Raw genomic sequence first — 17,566 nt, 5'->3', positions numbered from 1 at the left:
CGAGCCCGCGCCGCGCCACCGGGGCCGCGGCGGCTCGGGCGGGAGGGCGGCCCGCGGGCTGCCGAGTCAGTGCGGGTTCCCGACAGGCGGCCCCACGGCGCTTCGCACTTGCCGGGGTCCTGCGGGGCGAAGCCACCGTTGCCCAGGAGACGCGTCCCGGCGGGTGAGGGGAAGCGGGACTGGAGCAGCCCCGGGGCGGCGGCGGCGGCGCGAAGGCGATGGCCAGGGCTGGAGGCAGCAGCCCCGCCCGACGGAGCTCTGGGCGGGGCGGGCGGGTCGGACGGGGCGTGCTTCCGGCCAGCTCAGCAGCCGCCTTCCGCTCCGCCGCGACCAGCGCCGGTAGCCGCGGGGAGGCCGCGCCGCACCCCACGAACAGCAGGGCCCCGACCGGGAGCCAGGAGACGGCTGCGAAGAGGAGCGGGAAGAAGCCGGAGAGGCGCCGCCGCCATGCTGAGCGTGTTCCGCTCCATCCCCACGCAGATGGTAGGGCCCGCCCGGGCCTCGGCACCGGGGCACTGCGGGCGACACGGCCGGACGCGGGTTTTAGTGTCCCCTGCCCGCCCGGCGACACGGCCGGACGCGGGCTCAGCGGCCCCTGCGCGGTCTTGGCACCCGTGTACGAGGCACGACTAGGGGGATGCAGGATGAATCCATGTAATTCCGGTTTTTGACCTGGGAGTTGGGACTTTGAGGTGCTGTAAAGGGATGGTACTACGCAGCTGTTTAAGGGAAGCCCTCTCTGTGCTTTCTTGCCTGTGCTATAGGCAGACAGAAGGGAATGTGTCCTCCAGAGAGCCACGTTTTCCAACGTCATGCAAACATAAATTAGCTGGGTTTGGAAGGAACCATTAGAGATCATCCAGTCCAGCCCTGCCAAGGCAGGATCACCTGGAGCAGGAACGCATCCAGGTGGATTTGGAATGTCTCCAGAGAGAGGGACTCCATGACCTCTCTAGGTAGCCTGTCCCAGTGCTCTGCCATCCTCAACATAAAATTCTTCCTTCTGCTGAGGTAGAACTTTCTGTGTCTTAGTTTACGGCCATTGCTCCTCATCCTGTCACTGGGCACCACTGAGGAGAGTCTGGCACCATCCTGTTGGCACCCACCTTGGAGATATTTATATGTCAGTCATCTCCAAAACACAGGTGCCTTCTCAGGCACCCCCTCTTCTGTGGTGATACAGCTTTTACTTAGTGATGTTAAGCTGACTGCAATATTTTGAACTTGCATTACCTACCCTGGTCAGACAGTGCTTGCTTCTGTTTCTAGGTGATGTGGTCAAGCCTGCAGAGGAGGTGTTTACAGACACTGTAAGAAAAATAATTCCAATCTGGTTTGAAAGTTGAACAAAAATGCTGAGAACCCATGGTCAGGTAGACTGTAGGATCTAACCTGAAAAGTTAAGTGGGCAGGTTTGTGTTTTAAATCACTGACTAAAAAGAGTCTCTTTCCACAGGACTACAAAGGCCAAAAATTAGCAGAACAGATTTTTCAAGGAATCATTCTTGTCTCTGCAGTAAGTATAGTAGACCTGTGGGTGAGAACATAAAAGACTATTTTGTTTTCTGATCTTACAAATATTTTTCTTACTGTTTAGGGTCACTAAAAGCTTTAAACAAAGTCAGAGGGACTGTCATGGCTTAAAAATTTTCTTCTTCCCATCTTTCACTTTCATTGTTGGCCTGCAATTTTGAAACTGTTAGAAAGATGTATGAACTGTGCTTTTGAAAAACTTTTATTTTCTTACCTAAATCCACTCCCTGCAACTTAATCATGTCATGGGAAATGCTTTTCTTCATTTAAAGTTTGATTTTTTCTAAATTATATTTTCCAGGTAATTGGTTTCATCTATGGATACATCACTGAACAGTTTGGATGGACTGTCTACATAGTTATGGCCGGATTTGCTTTATCATGTTTGGTAAGAATGTTTTTTCCCCAAACCAAAAAATACATGCACTATTTAATCTGGAGTAATTGTTAAATTGAGGGGCTGTCAGCAGACTAATGTTTGCTATGTAATTCAGATTTATTAATACATATTTGTACTTCCTTTGATCTGCATAAAGTGCTCTGCAGGCCACTAAGTGCTTTTTTTGAAATGCTAGCAGGATTTTTGCAATTTAATACCACCTTTGAGTTCATATTTCATTTCAGTTAAAAGTTAGTGTTAAGTCCAGCTGGCAGCATTGTTAACAGAAAGGACAGGGAGGCTTTCTGTGCAGTAGCAGCTTGTCATGAAAACTTTGCAGCTGAGCTGTTCCCTGCCTGAGGAGAGAGACAAGGAGGCAGAGTATGGAATTGCACAAGTAATTCCTTATCTCCATGCATGAGAGGTGTCCCACTCCTATTGGGGCATTCCCAATTCAGTTTTACACGTGGTTCTTATACCTTTCAAGCATTCAGATAAAACCCGATTTGACCAATCTCTACTCAAGCCACACACACACATTCCACTGTTTGAAAAGCCACTGTAATTCTCTGGCATCATCATCCATCTGCTCCTTACTTAAACATCCCTTAGTCCGTCTGGCTGCAGTTACTTACCCGTGATGCCAGGCAAGGAGAGGGTCTCAGTGCAGTCTTGGAGGTGCTGGGATGCTGGTGTCACCTCAGGAGTCCGGGGTGTCCTTTTTCCTTCAGAGTGGGTGCTGTCCTCCTCCTTGCAATGACCTGGGCTGCTTTGGTCACATACTTAGTATGACTTTGCAACGTAAACTGTAAATGAGTTTTCTTAGGACTAATAGATAATTAGTTAGGGATGAAGATTTTCCTAAGAAGCTGTACAGAGCAGCTCTTCGGCATCTCAGTGTCCACATTCTGACTCCACTCCTTTGCCCTCAGCTGACGCTCCCTCCGTGGCCCATGTACCGCCGCAATCCCCTCAAGTGGCTGCCTGTCCAGGAGTCGGGCACGGAAGAGAAGAAGGCAGCAGACAGGAAGCCAAAGAGACATGCTAAAAGCTAAAAATGATGGTTCTTCACGCTGTTACTTCGTTAAATTTTGTTAAATTAATTTCCACTGAGTAATACTTCTTGGCTTAGTGTTTGGGTTTTTTTCTTAGTACTTTGTATACTACCATGAGTACAACCAAGCTCTGCAGGGAGCATGAAGGCTTGAAATTAGGTCTGGAGTTTCAGTCGCTGGGAAGTCACTGGGAACACAGGGATGAGGGGAATTATTTCAGAAGGCTACTGGAGGTCACACCTCAAGTATTTCACTAAAAAGGAACACAGTGAATCAAATGAATTCTAGTTAAGCTGTTGCCATAGCCTAAAAGATAATAAACAGCTGTCACTAGTGCCAGGTTGTAACAAATACTGTGAAATGGTACATACCCCACAGTTCTGAAAATAACTGTTCTAGGATAGGAGACTGCAGAGGGGCAGTTTTTGTTTAGAATAAATTTCCCTGGGAAGAGCAAGTAACAATACAGCTCTTGAAACATTGTAACTCGAGCATGTAAGATCCATAGGTTTGGTATTTTTTTTTCTACTGTCATGTCAGTAACCTCCCTCACAGGTGCTGGAGGTTACAGTATTTCAGCTACAGGCAGGAAAAGAGAGAGGTTGTTCATTTATAATTTTATTTTACAAATTCGTTCCCTTTGACTACTTTATTATTTAAAAAAACATGTGTTTTCTGTAGGGATGGTACACAACAATGCCTTGGGGCTGTAGTGAGATCCTCTGGATGCAAACAAAGAGAAATAGGGGTTTTATCTTTGTCTTGGGCACTTTCATTCCTAAAAGGAATTAGTATTTGTAAGGCAAAGGGATTGTTCTAGCTGGGACCATGGTAACCATGGCTGCATTCCTTTCAAACATTTTCAGACTTATTTTACCCAGTTACCAAATAACTTTCCCCCACCTTGGTGACTGCCTCAGCAACAAAACACAAGAGCAAAGTGTCTCCTTACAAGCAGTACAGCTGCCTCCTTCAGCACTTGGACTTGGCAATTTACAGAACCTGAGGATCTTAAGTTCTACAAAAATTAGTAGTTGTCTCTTCATGCTAAATTTTCACAACTATCTGATGTAATAGCTTCTAGCTTACCACACCAGAGCCTTGGCAGAGATTTTGTTACTGTATTTAGTATGAGACCATACCAAAAACCTTTTGCTATGATAAATTCAAACCAGAACATAATCTTTTCTGACACTCCTTAGTATACAAAACTTGGTATCCACCCCTACTTCCATCTATGAAAAGCTTTTTAAAGTTTCATTAAGAGAATAAAAACTAAACTAAACAGTTTCTCTTCTGAGAAAGTGATAGCCTGGTTCACATTTTAACATGAAAAATACTACTACAAACTGTTTTCTGCAAGTTCACCTCCTTATTCCAGCAAAGGAGATCAACGGATAAACGTGCTTTTTAAGCTGGTCCAGTCTATCAAAGGAGCTAGAAAACAGTTCTTTTCTCCAAGGAAAAGATTCTGGTCAGAGCTTCACATTTTCTTCAAGAAATTTCAGGTGCCGAGCCTTCGCACTGTAACTCACGTACTTATCTCCCATGTGCTCCCGCAACTGCAGCTGTTCAGACACACAAAACAAAACCCACAACATTACTGACACAAAAAAAAGCAGGAGCTGTCAAAATGTTAACAAAAAATACCAAAGCATTCAGCTGAAATCAGCATGTGAAGCTTGGCAATGTAGATGGGAGAGAAGAAAAATGAAAGTCATTGTTGTCTAAAAGCAAGAGACTTCCAAATCCCACCCAAAAATTTAAAATGTAAGATATTCATAGGTTACAAATCAAATACTGTATGGGTAAGTGTAACCAAGTTTTGAATCAAAGGAGCTGGAGGTATTGCTCATTCACCTCTATTGGGGATTGACGTTAAACTATTTCTTATTTTGGACATAAGGGGCATGAGGCAAGTAACGTGAAGGCAAAAATTTGAGAGACAGAAGATGTTATTACTGGGGAAACAGCACAGAGTAAAATAATGTGCATCCCTTGCATCTTCCCAAACTCAGGGACCATGCTACAATTCTAAGGCTCTGATGGTTTCTGAAGAAGTTGCAGTTGAACATAGTCTACATCTGGAATCAAATTTAAGAGTGAAAATTACAATATACTTAGGCCCTTGCCTGCCCCTGACTACATAAGGACTTTTTGGAATCAAGGTTTACCTATCTCAATAGGGTAAAGACCCTGCTCATTTATCTAGGTTTATAAATAAACAATTTAATTATGAAAGACATTCACCTCTCTTTTCACTTCATCATCTTCTTCCATGATTCTGTACACCTTCTCAAGAAGTTTCACTCCCAATCCTTGCACCACATCAGATCTCAGGATTTCAACCATTCTCCTAATCTTGCAGGGGACGGATAACATATCTGTTAAAAATAGAATACAATCAAAAAATCAGTGCAGTAGTAATTACTTTCAGTACAGACAATTTTCATACTCTGCAGAAGAATACAGGATGACTCGAAGTATTACCACAGAATCCTAGAGCAACAGACCTGAAGGAATGTCTTCCATTTTTAATTCCTCTGATTCATCTGGTGATTTTCCATGCAAAATCAAAGTATCTCGGTATTTCCTATTTAATTTAAACTCTGGGGCTGGGGTCGAGGTTACACAGCACTCAGAGTTCTCCTTGGAGTCCATTTTCAGTGTCCGTGTCATCAGCTGCACCAAGTCATTCATTTCATTCACATTGCTTTTCCTAGGAGAGAAGGAAGAAATAATTCAGTCACCATCATAATGCAACTTCCACCCTGCATTCCAAGGACTTTTAGTAAGTTTAGTGAGGTCCTAGTAAGTGTTCCATGTTAAATTACTTGTTGTAGTGCAGTTTTATCAATAGCAACATCAGTACTATTTCATCTAACAAAGGCTCAGAGCCCGGTCACCACAAAACTCCACAATCCTACTGGCCACTGCTGACTTTGGTAATGCAACAAATTGCATCATTTGAAAGCTGCTTACACTGACAAAAATCAGAAATAAATTCAGCCTCATTTACAGTGGAAAGGAAGCACACTGGCACCTTTTAACTTGTGCTTTTAATGCATCTTGACAGCAGATGTCCTTTGGTGCTGGAAGATTGGTTTCCTGGGAAGCTACAGTTCACAAAAACCAGAAGTACGCAATCACATGGCCCAGAAAGTTCAGTATGGGAAGCGTATAGTCACAGAGAGACAGTAGTTCAATGGAGCTGTTTTCCTTTATGCATCACATACTTCTTCAATCACTCACTATACAGAGATAAAGTGTGAAAGCCATTTTTTTTCCACCCCAAGTCTAAGTCCAGTATAGCAGTGAAAATTCTTGCACAGTATTAAACAAAATCCTTACCTCTCCTTGGAATCACCATCAGACTTGTCTGTAGAGCTTGTGGAAGAGCTTAACTCATCATCAGACAGGCAACAGGCTTCTTTCTTTCTCTAAGGGAAGAGGGAATAAATGACAAAAATGCTAATAACTGAAAGTAATTCAGCAGTATGGCATAAATTATTGTTCTTACATGGAAGAAATACTTTTGACAAAGTTTACCTGAGAAATACTGGGATCTGATGAGGACTGAGGAACTTTAACACAATTTTCCACAAGTGATTTCACTTCAACTACTGCACCATTTAATGAATGTCTTGCTGGAACCACTGGAAGGATGACATTTTGACAATATTTACAATTAAGCTCAACTGTATTCTGAATTAGTTTCAGGCTCATGCAAGAAAAAGTCTATCACCTGGCAGAAGACAGGCAGGGAGGTATTCTGCTAAGAGAAAACATTGAAGCTTCTGTCTGGAAGTGAGTATTCTATGTTTCATGTACATTTCAAAGACAAGTTATCAACAGAGGACACAACTGAACATAACTAAGAAGCAGAAGAATACAGACATGTTAACAGAAATTTTTATTTAACACAGAACTAGACCCTTAGTGCATCTTTCTGAGGATGGCAGTGAAGAACAGACAAGAAGTTATCATTTCTTCACAAAGAAGTTATTAGCCTATTTATATATAAAATACTGACATGTAAACATAAAAATTACCAGAGGGAAGCATCTCCCGAGACTGTTTCAGCCTCCTCCGTTCTCTTGCTGACAAGGGCCGCTCCTTCAAAGGAAGATAATTTGATATTAATTTACCATCACCATTATGGCTTTTGTTATCTAATTACTTACTAAGCAAAAAAATCCTTTTCAAGTGGCATGGGATAAAGAGCTATTATTTAATGCTTAATTATTTATTACAAAGCTGTCTTCAATGAGACCAATCTGAACTCTAGAAAACAGGCTTCTGACCTTCAAGGCTCAGTGAGGCTCATGCCACACTGAGCAGGTGCTTGACAGGGCTTTCATGAGGTAGGAAGCTACTACACATTTCTTTACTCACTATGCACCCACTCATGGAATGAACTGCTCAGAAGGAATGAGACAAAAACAAGCAGACAGTATTCATCACTAACCTTTGGAATGGCTGCTTGACTGGGTTTGGCACTGTCTGCAGGCTCAGGGTGCCCTGCACCCCTCTGGGCTGTCTTTGGGGTCACATCAGGTAGAGGCCAAGGAGAAACTGCTCTGAACTTGACAGAGAAGTGAACAAGAATTTTTTTCTTTTTAATTAAAAGTTCAAGTACTCTGCAATCTAGAAGACATTCTTGCATGGTAAAGCTGGATGCCAGAGAGTTTGAATCCTATTGTAACCTCTTCACATTTCCCAGCTTGATCCTTCCTTCTCCACATCTCTGCTTGCATCCATTTCCTTTCTCTCCATCCCTATATCTTTTCTCCTTTCTCCCAGACTATTTTTCAGCCAATGCCTTTGCAACAACCGTCCCCACTCCCAAACAGCAAAACCCAAAGAGAAAGGTTATCAATCACCAATCACCCTCTTCTCTAGACTTGTGTAGCCAGTGCCTTTCCCAAATAAACCTCCCTGCTCAGTGTGGAAGACTTGACAGGAGTTCTATCCTATATGCATGCCAAGATTTTCTTCCTACAGTTTGCACTCAGAAGCTCAGGGCAGCCCTTACACATCTGTTCTAAAGCACTGCTAAACTACTACCCACCACAAGTAGCCTTATCCACAGAGGTACTAGCTTGTAGTCACAGTGAGAAATCCTGATGGAATTTCCTAGGAAAGACTGCAGCCCAGCAAAGGCACAGCCCATCTGGCACACCCACCTCATCCCTGTGAGGGTTATTAGGATTTGCAGATTTACTCAGGCTGCTTCTAACAGCCACCTTCAGCGATCTGCATTTGTTACCGATGAAGTTATACAGACACACATGAAACAAGAACAGCATTAAAACACCCACCATTTTTTAGAAAATAGGTCCCACGTTTAAAGAAGAAAAACACAGGAGTCTTAAAGGAAAGAGGAGAGGTATTTTTCTAGTATCTGCACCTTCTCTGAGCAGCCTTCAGCAAGCTCTCTCTTCTGCTGCTGCTGTGAGAGAGAGGGTTCACTGACAGAGCTGTGAGGCTGCAAGTGGAAGGTCATTTTTCCCTGAGCATCTCCTGAAGCTCCATGACTGACATCATCCTAATAAGCAAAAGCATTCCAAAAAAAATGCAGGCATGTCATTTCCAGATCTACACACACACTTAAAAAAAAAAATCAAAACAGGCCACTTTACTATTTGGACAGCAACCACCTTAACATAGCACAGGTATAACCACAATAAAGTCCTACTTGATAGACAGATTAAATACCTGCTGCCCCAGCATCTTTACTAGCTAAACCTTCAAAGAAGGACACTTACTTGAATTACAACAGGAACTAAGGGTGCTAGCAGCTTGTCAGTAGAATCCAAGCTCTAAAATAAATAATGATTTCTCATTAAAACTCTCATGGTAGACCAAAATGCAGCAAAAAGACAATCACCACCAATTAGTCCCCTACCCAAAACAAGATTATTCAGGCCTATTTACTACATAGAACAAAAGTTACAAAATTATTCTTACCCTGTCTGTTCTCAGCTGGAAAAGCAAATATTTTCCTCCATAAAACCAGAATTGCAATCCTCTAAATAGATGCAATCCCAAAACTATTTCACCAGAGTGCCTTTGCAAATCTGAAACCAAGGCTCCTAACTACTTAAGAATCTCAATAATTGCACCAGCAGCATCCTACTTTAACAGAAAAACATGTGCAGCAGCTCTCTAAATTTTAAGAGCTGGGCACTGGTTAAATCTACTTCAAATAAGCATAAATGCACTACCAGGTCAGGTTGCTTTTGGTCTTTTGACACAGGCTCCAGGAGTTTCAAAGTGTCGTCATCATCTTCTACAGAATCAACAGAAGACAGCTTAGACTCAACACTTTCAGCTTTAAAAGCCTGTTTTGCTCTTTGCTGTTGTCTATCTTCCTTAATTGGTGGGTTATTAGATGTTGTTTTAGAATGGTCTGGAATATGTAGATGTTTTGCTTTATTATTCTCTGGGATACACTCACGGCCACACTTCTCACTTCCATGCTTCATCCTTTCAGATAGGGAGATATCAATGTTCACTCCACTGACTGTGGCTATGAAGTCTCCCAAGCTGTTCAGATCATTTTTGCTTGGTTTTCTTTCCAACTCAACAGCTGGTTTCTCTGAGGGACAAAATTTGGTGGCTTTACATTTGCTGATGCAATCTTCTTCATCCTAGCATTAAAACAAAAAAAGTCATTATCTTCTGAGTTTTACACACATATGAAAGAATTCTCTAAGCACCAAAGGAAAATCAGGAACATACCAGAGCACATGAACTGAAAGGAACTTATGATTAATAACAGATTAAGAGCCTCAAAAAAGTCAAAAATCCACATTTTAAAAGAGATACAGATTTGCAAATGACCTGTGTCAGATATTGGTTTATACACATGGAGTACACCTACTTTTCACCAAGACCGTAAAAGAAAAGTTGTACTCACTTGGCTCTTCCCTAAGGGAGGAACAAGCACCAAGAGTTTTAAAGATGTACTCTACCATGTATATTCAGTATTTCAACACTGAAAGCTCAAACCCAGAACAGCAGACTTATTACAGAAAACAAAAAAACATGCACAGGATTAACCATTATAAAAGGTTTGTTCTAACCACTGGAAAGAATTTCAACAATAAACAACTTTGGTTGTGACTATAATTAGTTTTTAAATATATGTTTTTGATTGGAAAAACCTATTACCACTTGTCATGAAATACTTGAAAAATTATTTGACCCCAAATACTCCAAGAGTAATTCACATAAAACCAGGTGTTGTTTAGTTAACATCTCACAGATCTTGCAATTAGCTTCACTGATCCACAGCTGTTTAATTACTTCCACTCTTATCTAAAAACAATTCCTTCCCTAATATAAATTTTACACATTGCTGGGATTCAGACCTAATGTTCTCAGGAATGCTCAAGGCACTTATAAAACTCAGCTTTTTATCTAGAAAAAGCAAGAGGGATTTGCACTTTGTTAGCTTTTCTTTTTTAAGGTAAAAAAACCCATATCTTACAACTTTGTATTTCCTGGCTGGCTCAGAGGAGTGGTTTTGGTGTGTAACATTCCTGCTGTGAGATTCATTCTTTGCTGAGATGACAGAACAAGGGTCTTTAGGTTTAGAATTCACTGGTTTTTTATGATTTCTAGCAGCTTTCCTGTAAAGAAAATGAAAGTTGCTCATTCAATCACCATCAACAAGGTCGTAAGATATTTCTTTAGATTATACTAATTAAAAAAAAATCCACTCCACTAAAGAGCTCTCATACAAAGCATATCAGATACTGTGCTTTTTCGACAGACTGTGCACAACACCCTCATTTTCAATTCTAGAAAAGGAGCTTAAAAACACGATTCAGACTCTGCCAGCAACAGACACTTGTTCTGCAGAGCACCAAGGTCAGTTCTACCCGGAAGCAGTAAAACAACTGACTAAACCTGACTAAGAAAAATAATTATTATCAGTGTATATCAAAAGGAACTTGGTTTTTCAATTCCCAGACGATAAATGGCCTCAAGAACCATATGGAAAGGTGTGTCTTTTCTACCAATTCTGTTTTCCTAAGCACTGCACAGTTTTATCCTGCATTTGCAGAAAAAACTACTTTCCACTATAATTCCCTCACATTTCTCAAAGAGTTCAAATAAACTCATGTTCATATGCTTTGTAGCTGCACATAACAAAATTTTTTTTATCCTGCTACAAAACCCGGAGAAAGTTTAAAAAAAAAAAAGACAACAATAACATGAATATTTTGCACAGAATCACTCAAATGAAAATGTCTTACGCCTTTGTGGCTTCCAAAAACAAAGAAATCTGTTGTTTGATATAGGGCTGTCGCAGGATGCTTTTCACACTAGGTCGTTCTTCAGGTTTTTTACTGAGCATAGTTTGTATTATTTCTACCAGCTGTGGGCTGTAATCCTTTGGCATGGGTGGCAGCTGTGAAAGGAAAGGGAACCTGATATTATTTAATATATTCATCAACAGGGGCTACTGCTAGAATGTTTATGTGTGACCATTATGGTCAGTTACATACTCTGCATAAAAAATAGACTCATTGTTCAAATGCTCAAAGTTACCCAACTGCTTCATGTTAAACAAAATATTGAAATTCCAAGTGTGTGTCTAAGACCTGTTCCTAATTTTATTAACATGAACAGTAAAAGTTCTGTAAATAGGCTTAGAAATTTATATAAAATAAATCCATATTAACTTCATTATATGCCAAAGCAAGAAGACACTTAAATAAGCTAATCTTACATAACAAGAAAATGGCATCACACTTTAATTTTGTTTTTATGCAATGTTTATGCAAAACCAGAAGCAAATTAAGAAGGTCATCTCAGAACTTTGAAAATTAATCAGTATATTCTTTACATGAAGAGGTAACAACACACTCTAGCCGTATCTACAAAGGAACAACTCCCTTGGTCTGGTATCACTTCATACACCACCACGAAACAACAGTCTTACATATGATGATGTATGTTACATTTAAGTAGTTTTAACTCCATTCAATATTTCTAATTAGAAAACATAATCTCAATTTCTAGATAGAAAATCCAAGCACATATATAAAAAATTTCAGGAGTTTTTACCTTCCCTTCAATAATTCGATAAGCCAAGGAGTTCATGTCCTTGGCATTGAAGGCGTGTTTCAGTGTAGCCATCTCATAAACACAGCAGCCCAAGGCCCAAACATCAGACTGAAAAAAGGGGAAGAGAAGATGTTTGGGAACTTCTTATTAGTTGAACAAGTTTTACCTTTGGACTTAGTCACCTGCTTTCAAAGAGGCTTTTGATGGCACTAAGCTAATTAAGCCCAAATTCCAACGCAAACCTTTGGCTTCAGTCTCACTCTTCTATTTTTAATTTTGATCAAGTGAACTATTTTCTTACAAATATTCCCAATTTTTTTCCAAAAGGAAGTGTAGAAATTAGCTATTTTCAGGGAAGGGGAGTTGCTTGTTTCCTTTTTTAGTACAATATCTGCCCTGACTGTAAATGAAAATTCTTGATTTTTCATTGGAAGAAGTTTCCCCTCAGCTCTTGCTCATTGCAGACACTCGTATTTAAGTTGTGTGTGGTTTACAGCAAGAGCTGAACATGTTTGCTTTATTCTGTCATATTTTAAATTCACAGTACCACCGTTTATTCATCTCCTTAGAAATTTCCTTTTCCTTTTTTTGTTTTTTAATGCTGCTGCTATTTCTAATATAAACTTTTGAGTGTAAAACCTCCTGACTGGCATATAATAAATTTAGAAAGTGCATCTCTTTAACACAGACTGATATTCTGTTCCCATTCCATATCTCTCCAGCTGTGAGAGGTACAGGCAGCCTGCTGAACACCTTGGCTGTGATAACTCATCACATGCTATGAATTCCCAAACACAGTTCCAGAAATAAACATTCCTACAAATCTCTCTCCTATTTTTCTTGTTCGGTCTTTGGGAAGATTAAAAAGACTTGGAAGCAGTAAGAAACCAAAAACCACAGATAAGATTGTAATGTTCTCAGACAAATAAAATAAGGTGCCTAAGAAAAGAGAAATGACATTTTCATACTGTACCTTGTAGTTGTAGGGTTTGTTAGAAAAGAGTTCAGGGCTCATGTAGTACGGGGTGCCTATGAGAGTGCTGGCCATGTCATACTGGTTTTCCAACACTCTGGCTATTCCCAGGTCTCCCACTTTGATTATATTTGTTCGTGTCAGGAAAATATTCTGAGTTTTAAGATCTCTGTGCAGAATGTGCTTTTCATGTAAATACTAGAGGAAAAAAACCAACATGTAAATTGGGTTAATTAACTCCTAATTGGTTCTTTTACACCAAAAAGTAAAATTTCATTACACAAGTGAAAGAGGTAAAACACAAAAGCAGAACAAACACATAAATCACTCTCAAGGTCAGGAGCGTCCTGCTAATACAGTATTGCTGAAATAACATTAAAAGTGACTGATACAGGCAGGGGCCCAAAACCTGGCACTGCTTTAAACAAATCTCCCTGCATGACTCTTGTAAATCAGCAGAAAAGAGAAAATAAAAATGCAAAGTTAAGACTGTAACTCACTTTCTGCTGCTTTCATTTCTTGACAATCGTAGTTCAAAGTATAAAATTTCAGAGGAAATTATAATGTGAGTTTTGTGTAAACAGGGGAGAAAATTAGTCATAATAAACAAGAACAGGCAGTACCATAGACTTGTGTATGTTTGATCACAGCTGCCAACTTTAGGATAGAATTTTCTGTCCAATTTCTTATTCTTTAGTGTTAACATTTATATCTGGTCTTCATTGCTGTAACAATTACCTTTAAAGTTTGATAACCCTCAATTACAAATTTAAAATAGGAGGATAAGGCTTAATAGAAATAATGAATTAATAGTCTAAATTTACCATTAAAAACAGCAGTAAAAAGACTGAACACAAAATGCTTCTGAAATAATCTTTTTTTTTTTCCAAAACTACCATTTGTAAATTTAATCTAAACTTTCAAACCAGAGAAGCACTTCAGACAAGAGCTGCAAACACCCCGAAAGCAACCACTGTCTACTGTGCTACAGAGGCGCGGACATAAAATAAGTCAGCAATTTCTTACTTAAAACAGTTGATTTGACTGCAATGACCCATTTTTCATGTACTAAAAACCACTGTATTTAGATGCTAACCCAGCCAAACAGGAATCCAAAGGCTGCAGTTTAGCTGGAATTTTTAAATGCATAAAAAGCCAAATTAAGTTTATATCTGAAGGTGACAAAATTACACTTCATTGTACCTGCAGGGCCATGGCAATCTGGACAAACCACTCCACCACCTGATTCTCAGGCAAGAGTTTGCCCTTCTGCTCTTTGAGTTTGTGGTAGAGGTCTCCTCCCTCGCAGAAGCCCATCACAATGTAGAGGTGGCCATCGTCCCCCTGCCAGGACTCTCTGTAGGTGACGATGTTGGGGTGTCTCAGCTGGGACAGAAGCTGTGCCTCTTGTTCTGCTGCTCTCTTCTCACGCCTGGAAGCACTTCTAAGGTTTAACTTTTTGATGACATACTGTAAAAGACATGGCAAGGGGTATGGTAAGAGATGAAAGTAACTGCAGAAGGCCTAGGGAAGCATTCCCCAGAGCAAATGCAGTATTTGAAATCTCCACTCGTTATTCTACACAGAGGCTGCAGTATGGCTAAAAGTTATGCAAAATTTCTTCTTTTCTATCCTTACACCATTAAAATGGAATAGGTGTGTTCCATTCATCCACCTGAATACAACTCTGCTCAGGAATTTTGTGGTGTTTTGCTTTCTTCTGACTAATGTTCACATTTATCTTTTTTTTTCCCCACTCTCATTTTAAGTGTGTCTGTCATTCATCTTTTAAACCTTAAACCTGTTTGTGCACCACAGTTACTCTCAAATAGGCCACATCAACAGTAACCTTAAATATACATAAGGAAAGTATGTAGTCATATTCAAACAAATGATAAAAGTCATCTGAAAGAGACAAAAGGCCTTATGCTCATTCCTAAATTTCTTTTATTCTTTATTAAGATGGGTCAAGAACTTTTCAAAGCTACATACAAAAGTTATCTACTTCCTTATTATGTACTACATTAAATGTAATTCTAAGGAATTTCAGGTTTCAGCAAAAATATTCATGAAGCTGAAGCTGAGACAATAAAATCCATTTCACCACCCACAACACCAATATTTAGGTCTGACCTGGCCCTATCCTGATGTAAATTTTGTAGGAATCACTTTAAGGCATCAGCTTTCCACAGAAAAATCATGTCATGGTTACACTCAACCCTGCTCTTATCAGAGAGGTTTTAGATCAAAACTTTTAAAATATTTTTACTTGCTGAATTTTAGCATCCTCAGAGGTGGTTCAGTGTCTGCTCTCCAGGCTGGGCCTACTAATTAGCCCAGTACATTTAATTAGTGCTGAGGAGATGCCCCTATATACCAAGGGAACCAATTACCCAGAAAATCCACAGCACCTCTTGACTTTGTGCTTCAGAAGCCTGCTGGATATAATCTGTGATGATGCAAAGCTTCCAGGAGGAATATCACAAAGCTAATTGTGTACAGCATCACCTGACTTTAAAATAAAACAGAAATGCTGCAACTACTGTGTTCTGTGTGACAAGTCAATTACAATTCTATCTTTGGGCATGGAAACCATTTAAGCTTATATCAGCATCTTTTAGACAATACACTACCAAAATGGAAAAAGCACATATATTAGCCTTAATTTAAACTTGGCATCGATTATATTTAGTTTAATGAGCCCATTTTTCTGGCAAGATTCTCTACAGAAGTCTATTGCAATGCTCTTCCACCCTATTTGATACCAAATTGTGTACGAATCCCATTTCATTTTGTGTTAAACACTTAAAGCCACTTGACCTTCTCCACAAAAAACCCAGCACTCAGTTAACAGCAAATATGCTTTAATAAGACACAGTTTCTTTCACAGAACATGTGGCACTGTGCCAAAGGCACAACAAAAAATCCTGGTCATCGTGCTACAGAAGAAAATTTGTAAAAGTTGGCAAAAGATAAAACACAGTAAACTGCACCAAATATTTATGGTGCAACCACAAATAGGAAGCAAGGCTCCCAGCAGTGTTAATGACCAGCAGCACGACAATGAAATCCAAGGACCTGTATCCAAGTGAAAGTGACCTCAATGCACTGTTTACTTTTAGGATGAGGTTAGCAACTCTTTGAGGACATTGGACTATGCACCGTGGTGACGGCCTGGAGGGAACAGGTCCTGCCATCACTGCTACCCAAGCCACAGGTCATGGGGATTCACCTCGGGATTCCAGCCAGGGAACTGCTCTCATCCGGGAAGGACAAACCCTCTGATCCCTGCTGGGAACAAACATTCTCCCATCATCTGCAGTAAAATCCCGGGCATAAGGCCCACACACAAGGTTCCTGTGGCACTGCTCTGTGGATGTTCTCCATCCCCGTTCCTTTGCCCTCTCACATTCCCTATCGAACACCTCTGCTTCGGCCTGACAAGACAGATTATTTCAGTTTTCCAGCAAAAATGCCTGTGCTTATACTCTGACACAACCAAAACCTTCCCGGGAAATCTTCTCCACACCTTTAATAAAAGTTCTTATAGACAAAGGAAGAGAACAGAAACAGCAGCTCAGGTGGCTGCAGCCAACACCTGGTGATGGTCACAGCCCCACCCTGACAGGATGCCACGTCCCTGGTCATGCCCAGGATGGCTCAGGGCCACCAGCCAAAGCCGGGCCACAGCCGGGTGCCGGTCACAGCCCAACCAGACGCCACGGCACCCCCAGCCCAACCCAGCCCGGCCATTCCCCTCACGCCGAGCCGTGCCCGTACGCCGCGGCCCAGCCCTCCGCTACCTGCTTGCGGTCCTGGCGGTGCCGCGCCAGGCTCACCTCCCCGTAGCTGCCCTTGCCCACGGCCCTCAGGAAGCAGTAGGCAGCCAGGGGCATCCTCCTGCCGCCGGGCCCGGGCAGCGCCCGCTGCCATAGAGATGCCCGGAGCAGCCGCGGCCATGGAGCGCACGGCGCGCAGCTTTACGGCGCGGGCGCGGCGCCGCGGCGGCCATTTTGGAAGCGGGCGCGGCGGCCATGTTGAGAGTGGGCAGCGCGCCTGAGGGAGCCAAGCCGGGAGAGCGCTGTCCCGTCGCCAACGCCGCGTGAGACGAGTCCCTGGCGTGCTGCTCCGTGACATCCCTGCACTGAGCCCGCGGAAAGGCTGGCGACAGGGACACGGCTGTGCCACCACACCCCACCTGCCATGAGCCCCCGCAGAGCCACGGCTGCTCCACAGAGCCATCCCGTCCCTCTGGATGGAGCAGAGAATCGGTTAAAAAAACTCCAGGCTGGTTGAAAAAGGAGCTCCTGGAGCTCTCCCGTGTCCCTCCCGTGCCTGAGCACCTCATAACACTGACTGCAGGAAAACCAGAAAATAGAATGTTTTCTTATCACTGAGCATTTAAGCCCTAGTCCTCAAGGTCTGTGTTTCATTAACGGGTGAACTGAACCAACTAAAAAGTTTAAGAGAGAATGAACACTGTCAAGATAACATACACAGGAAAATGGCTCTGCACCTGCAGGCTGGGTGCGCACTGAGTGTGCA

The 17,566-nt window shown here is 41.7% G+C and overlaps 3 protein-coding genes across 5 annotated transcripts in view; 1 reads left to right on the top strand and 2 right to left on the bottom strand.

Moving 5' to 3' along the window:
• The window catches only part of GLT8D1 (glycosyltransferase 8 domain containing 1), a 7,087-nt gene extending 6,821 nt beyond the window's left edge, over positions 1–266 (bottom strand). Inside the window, exon 1 of the mRNA XM_042019345.1 lies at positions 113–266. The gene's annotated coding sequence lies outside the window, so the exon portion shown is untranslated. The remainder of the gene's footprint in view (positions 1–112) is intronic.
• A 24-nt stretch (positions 267–290) lies between these two features.
• Positions 291–3,031, top strand: SPCS1 (signal peptidase complex subunit 1). The gene is made up of 4 exons (XM_042019359.1): positions 291–483; positions 1,457–1,516; positions 1,835–1,921; positions 2,845–3,031. Exons 1-4 carry the CDS (start codon positions 448–450, stop codon positions 2,965–2,967), a joined length of 306 nt encoding a protein of 101 aa, XP_041875293.1. The 5' UTR covers positions 291–447; the 3' UTR covers positions 2,968–3,031.
• A 541-nt stretch (positions 3,032–3,572) lies between these two features.
• Positions 3,573–17,007, bottom strand: NEK4 (NIMA related kinase 4). 3 transcript variants are annotated; one of them, XM_042019302.1, is made up of 16 exons: positions 16,825–17,006; positions 14,225–14,491; positions 13,022–13,219; positions 12,049–12,156; positions 11,235–11,389; positions 10,463–10,604; positions 9,195–9,620; positions 8,736–8,789; positions 8,378–8,515; positions 7,436–7,552; positions 7,020–7,083; positions 6,517–6,623; positions 6,319–6,407; positions 5,481–5,686; positions 5,218–5,351; positions 3,573–4,535 (listed from the first exon to the last, which is right to left on the bottom strand). In XM_042019302.1, exons 1-16 carry the CDS (start codon positions 16,915–16,917, stop codon positions 4,443–4,445), a joined length of 2,391 nt encoding a protein of 796 aa, XP_041875236.1. In that variant the 5' UTR covers positions 16,918–17,006; the 3' UTR covers positions 3,573–4,442. The 3 variants fall into 3 exon arrangements, with proteins under 3 accessions (XP_041875236.1, XP_041875244.1, XP_041875253.1); XM_042019310.1 differs by lacking the exon at positions 8,736–8,789 and having other exon boundaries at positions 16,825–17,007; XM_042019319.1 differs by lacking the exon at positions 12,049–12,156 and having other exon boundaries at positions 16,825–17,007.
• Between the last annotated feature and the right edge of the window lie 559 nt (positions 17,008–17,566).

This window comes from Corvus kubaryi, unplaced genomic scaffold, assembly GCF_017639235.1.
Source record: "Corvus kubaryi isolate FWS band 111438036 unplaced genomic scaffold, C.kubaryi_AGA036_p1.0 124, whole genome shotgun sequence".
Classification (NCBI taxonomy): Eukaryota; Metazoa; Chordata; class Aves; order Passeriformes; family Corvidae; genus Corvus; species Corvus kubaryi.
This window is presented reverse-complemented; position numbering and strand designations above follow the sequence as displayed.

Excerpts from the sequence above, each read along its gene's own strand:
- NEK4 (XM_042019302.1), bottom strand. The coding sequence starts at position 16,917 with ATGCCCCTGGCTGCCTACTGCTTCCTGAGGGCCGTGGGCAAGGGCAGC. Across the intron at positions 6,624-7,019 it reads TCGGGAGATGCTTCCCTCTG|TGGTTCCAGCAAGACATTCA; the intron begins GTAATTTTTATG and ends TCATCCTTCCAG. Across the intron at positions 5,687-6,318 it reads GATGGTGATTCCAAGGAGAG|GAAAAGCAATGTGAATGAAA; the intron begins GTAAGGATTTTG and ends CTTCTCTCCTAG.
- SPCS1 (XM_042019359.1), top strand. The coding sequence starts at position 448 with ATGCTGAGCGTGTTCCGCTCCATCCCCACGCAGATG. Across the intron at positions 484-1,456 it reads GCTCCATCCCCACGCAGATG|GACTACAAAGGCCAAAAATT; the intron begins GTAGGGCCCGCC and ends CTCTTTCCACAG. Across the intron at positions 1,517-1,834 it reads GAATCATTCTTGTCTCTGCA|GTAATTGGTTTCATCTATGG; the intron begins GTAAGTATAGTA and ends TATATTTTCCAG.